Here is a 4,449-nt window from a genome sequence, read left to right as displayed (position 1 = left end):
CAAATATTAAAATATTTATTATAATATATATGATGACAAAATGATAATATAAAATATTGTACATCAATGTGACTTTCAAAGTTCTATCATCTCTTCCTTAGGTGATCACATGCAATCAACTACAAAAAGCAAGACTCTTCTGAAAAAAAAAATCAAATCAAAATGGAGGAGCAAGATTAACATTCACACATTTTACCTTATCACACCTAGATATATACCAATATATCACAGTAAATATTGATAGAATTATTCATTTTGTGTGTATTTACTTATAACTTATCATCTTATTATTAGAGAATGGAGTGCAATTTTTTACTTAAAATAACTGTCAAACTCCATCTAGCCTATGATGATAAATTTTAAATCAATACACAAAAAATGAATTATATAAATAATTCTCTATTACATATCTACATTACAGATAGGAGATCCAAGAAGAGGAACTTGTCCCACAAAACCTTTCTTCAAACCCACCAACATGTCACACTTGACATAGATACTATAATGTGCTGACCTTATGTCACCAGCTTTCCACTTCAATCTTCCAAGGAGTGCAAGCTTAAGGCCAACCACACCATAACCTGCATCTTGGATTAACCCGTTTGACACCTCTGGCGAAACTGGCACTGGCGACCCTCCGATAACCGGGGATAATGCAACTGTGCTATGCTTCTCTAGGTAAAGTGGTGGTAGCATTACACGTGGTGTGATTGGTTGGTCCCTGTAGGACACAAATGCATTGAGATTGTCAAAATAGATTGAGACACGACGGTTAGGGTTCCTTATAAGGATTGAAAATTGCATGGTGATGGCCAAGAGGGGTGGTGATGTTGCATTGAGGCCAAAGATGGCTGCGCTGGCCACCATGAAGTGGGGTTTGGTTGGGTGGTAGGCAAGCCAGATGATGAGGATTATGATGCCAAGTAAGAGGAGGGTGATAATGAGGCAAAGGTAATGTTCACGCTTCGGACGATTCATGGGAGCATAGTAGCGAGGATTAGCCATGTTAGGCTTTTCCATGTGCATGTTCCTCTGATGAGGGTTCATTTTTGGTTGGAAATGGGGATGACCATGTTGGCGTTGGTGGTGATGGGTTGGTTCATCATCATCATCAGTTTGAATTTGATGATGAGGACGATGTTCTGCCATTATGCGAATATGTCTTCTACGATAGATAAGATAGAGAGAGAGAGATAGATATAGAAGAGAACTTGAAATGAGAAAGAGGGCTTGGTGTTGAGTTGTGGAGGCTACTTAAGAAGTGAAAAAAAGTGAATTACGAAATCTCTAGCATGATGAGATGGAATAATAAGGAGACTTGGAATCGAAGTATAAAGCTTAAAAATGTGTATGCTATGTCATTTTAGAGTATAAGATCAATGGTTGAACATTGATCACTATTGTGCAATTATACTGTTTATGTGTTTTACTCTTTTTTATGTTTTGTGCCTTGCTTTCATTTTGTTCAACCTTCTTTTATCTTTTCTTTAATTTCTTTGCTTTTGATATATAACTACGGAAAAAAGAATGCAGTAAATTAACAATGAAGATAACAAGTGGAGTAATGTAAAGCAAGAAGCTATCATTCTTTATGCACAGGAATTTACACACACACACACACACACACAGATATATATATACTCACAACCTTAAATTGGTATTCAACTCAAACGAGGACACAATCAACACACACACAAGAATAAATAACAGAACTCCAAAGTTCAATGATAGTTAAAATAACAAGCCAGATGAAAACAAGAAGAATGCTTAAAGCTATCACCCTACTTGTTGCCTGATGATTGAAGAAAAATAAATTCAACCAGAGACACTACTAAATCCTACATCTAATCACATGGTTAAAACAATAAGTATTAGAATCAACTATAAGTGCAAGCAAGTTTAAGGAAATGAGAAGGATTACGAATTGCCACCAGAGTCAGGTACCAGATCACCATCTAGTACTTTACGGACAAACTGCCCTTTCACTCGAGGGCGCTGCTCGGCCAATCTTTGCCTGGTTTCGTATCGAACCTGTACAAGAAATCAAACCAATAAACATTTGAAAGATCTTAAAATATAGGTCAAGCCAACGAACTTGTACCCAATAATGTTCTCCGAATCTTTCTTTGAGTTTCCAAACCAAGAAATCATACATAATGTTAGAGAAGCTCTTTTTAGTAACTAACACTAGTTGCAGTACCTTTTTCCCATAGGATCTCTGTTTTCGCTTTAGTCGAAACTTTGTTAGGGCCGCTTGTCTTTGACTAAAGTGATGAAAGTTTGTTCCTCCAAATCCATCATAGTTTTGGCGAACACACTCGCTAAAAGTTTCAGGATTGTTCTTGGGTACCACATTCGAAGTATCATTTCCATCACTTCCACTGCCTACGCTTTCATAGGCGATACTACTTTTATGTTTTGCAGCATCAGAAGATAAACTGTTACCCGAACTCTGACCGGTAGAGGATAAAATGTTACAATGTTCCTTAGACTTAATATCAGAAGTAGCCTTGCTGAAAGGGAAGAGTCCACATTCATTGCTTGATGATTTTGGTTCGAATTGTCCATACTGACCAATGACCAGAGTGGACCTGTTCTCTTCATTTTTGCCTGTGCTTCCATACTGACAAGTATCTAGAGTATTTCCAGATGATTTATGAGATTCTTGAGAATTTTGATCATTGTTGGTTACTTTGGAAGAGGTAATCAAAGGTAACGGGAAAGAAGGCTGCAACAATTTATGACCGCTATACCTGCATATAGAAATATAGTCACCCTCTTCAGCGAAGAACTTCGCCTTTCCGATTAAGGCATTATACCAAGATGTATTCCTTTGGTATTTCAATATCAATTAAGAATAAAAAAGAAAATAACAAGAAACAGTGAACTCACCTAGAAAAAGCAGACGTGTCCGAATGTTTCAATCTTTGTCTTTCCTCAGTTATCTCACTAGCTTGTTTACATGAGCCATCAGAAAGATCACTTCTTAACAAAAGTTCCATTTTTGTATCTGAAACAGACTTGGTTGTATTATCACCACTATAACTACAGTTTTCATTGATAGGTTTTTCGATATTCTCAAATGTGTCAATCATCCAGTCAGTAGCTCCTCTAGAGGGCTCCACCACTGAACCGGTACAACCATGAATCCCTACATTAATATTAGGATTGGCTCTGCTTGATTCAGCTCTTAGAACTTCATCTTGGCTTTTGATTTCAGCAAAACAATGGTCTCTTTCTATCATTAAATCTGTCGATTTAAGAGATTTGTTGCAGATTGCAGACTCTGATACAAGTCCCACTGATCTCTCTGTATACAAGACATAATTGCCAATAAGCAACACACCATGGATACCATATTTTAACCAATTATAGAAAATGAGAGGAACTCACACATACCTATTTCATCATTATGCTTACTTGATTTACTTTCATGGTTGATGGACACCTCATGGTGCACGACATCAACATTATTCAATTTCAGTTCAGAGGCATCTTGCCGTTTTTCCATGCATGCGTTCTCAGCTTCCAAAAATGACGAAGTGCAAGTGCTCTGTTAAATCGTTGACAAAACATGTAATTTATGGTTGAAATCTCATAAAGGCAACCTTAACTAAAAATAGTTGTGCTATTGTGCTGGCAAATTACCATAAAGTAAATAAATAGAATAACGAAAATAAAAAATTAAGCGTGACATCCATAGTGAAACAGATAAAATTGACACATATAGAAGGCAAATTCAATCTAAATTTTGAGGATTGAACTTACATGAGCTTCACTCAAATTTTCACCACATCCATTATTTTCTTGCAAAGAAGCCACAAAAGCACTAGACTGATTGCTTGTAGAATTGTCTTGCGAAACAGTCTTAAGTTTTTCCATTGGAAATGTCGTATTTTGAGGGGGCTTGTCAATCTGTATATACAATATACAAAGAGAGAGACACTTGTAAGCTAAACTAACAAGCTACTCTTTAACAGAAAGAAACATGTAGAAAAACAGAGGTTGAAGGATGTACATACAGCGTGCCTTCTCCATACATGCCGCCATAAGTTCTTAAGCTCATTCCTCCGAACAGGCTTTATAAGAAAATCGACTGCACCTTTTAGCATGCATTTCAACACCATGTTAACCGAATCTTGAGAAGACATCACTGCATATTACATAAACTTTAGTCCATTAGCCATTTAAAATCTAATAGCAAAATTAAGAACACACAACGACAAGTAAAAAACATACTTATGACAGGAATGTTTTTACAAAAATCATGTTCCATGATTAAAGTAATGAGTGCAAATCCGGATATTGCGGGCAAATCCACTTCTGTTAAGATGAGATCTAGGTCTGTTGCTTTCTTCTTCAATACTTCCCATGCCTTTAATCCATCAGAAACAGCAATAACTGCATGGAAAAAATTACCGCATTTTTTTTTTTTTGGGTAGATTAACT

General features: G+C 36.4%; 2 protein-coding genes across 5 annotated transcripts in view; both read right to left on the bottom strand.

The window, feature by feature from the left end:
* Positions 15-1,535, bottom strand: LOC107624430 (NDR1/HIN1-like protein 12). The gene has a single exon (XM_016326924.2). The coding sequence runs from the start codon at positions 1,147-1,149 to the stop codon at positions 403-405; it is 747 nt and encodes a 248-aa protein (XP_016182410.1). The 5' UTR covers positions 1,150-1,535; the 3' UTR covers positions 15-402.
* LOC107624399 (two-component response regulator-like APRR9) overlaps positions 1,676-4,449 on the bottom strand; it is a 3,860-nt gene continuing 1,086 nt past the window's right edge. For 2 of the 4 annotated variants that reach the window (XM_016326899.2, XM_016326916.2), the window contains exons 3-9: positions 4,240-4,401; positions 4,023-4,153; positions 3,769-3,915; positions 3,400-3,553; positions 2,893-3,310; positions 2,201-2,753; positions 1,676-2,031 (exon numbers count right to left, since the gene is read on the bottom strand). In XM_016326899.2, the coding sequence (XP_016182385.1) occupies positions 1,918-2,031; positions 2,201-2,753; positions 2,893-3,310; positions 3,400-3,553; positions 3,769-3,915; positions 4,023-4,153; positions 4,240-4,401 (1,679 nt within the window). In that variant the 3' untranslated portion in view covers positions 1,676-1,917. The remainder of the gene's footprint in view (positions 2,032-2,200; positions 2,754-2,892; positions 3,311-3,399; positions 3,554-3,768; positions 3,916-4,022; positions 4,154-4,239; positions 4,402-4,449) is intronic. The other 2 variants (XM_016326908.2, XM_016326904.2) reach the window with 2 other exon arrangements.

The sequence above is a fragment of the Arachis ipaensis genome, chromosome B02 (assembly GCF_000816755.2).
Source record: "Arachis ipaensis cultivar K30076 chromosome B02, Araip1.1, whole genome shotgun sequence".
In the NCBI taxonomy this organism is placed as follows: Eukaryota; Viridiplantae; Streptophyta; class Magnoliopsida; order Fabales; family Fabaceae; genus Arachis; species Arachis ipaensis.
This window is presented reverse-complemented; position numbering and strand designations above follow the sequence as displayed.

Coding starts and splice junctions, on each gene's coding strand:
- LOC107624430 (XM_016326924.2), bottom strand. CDS start 1,149: ATGGCAGAACATCGTCCTCATCATCAAATTCAAACTGATGATGATGAT.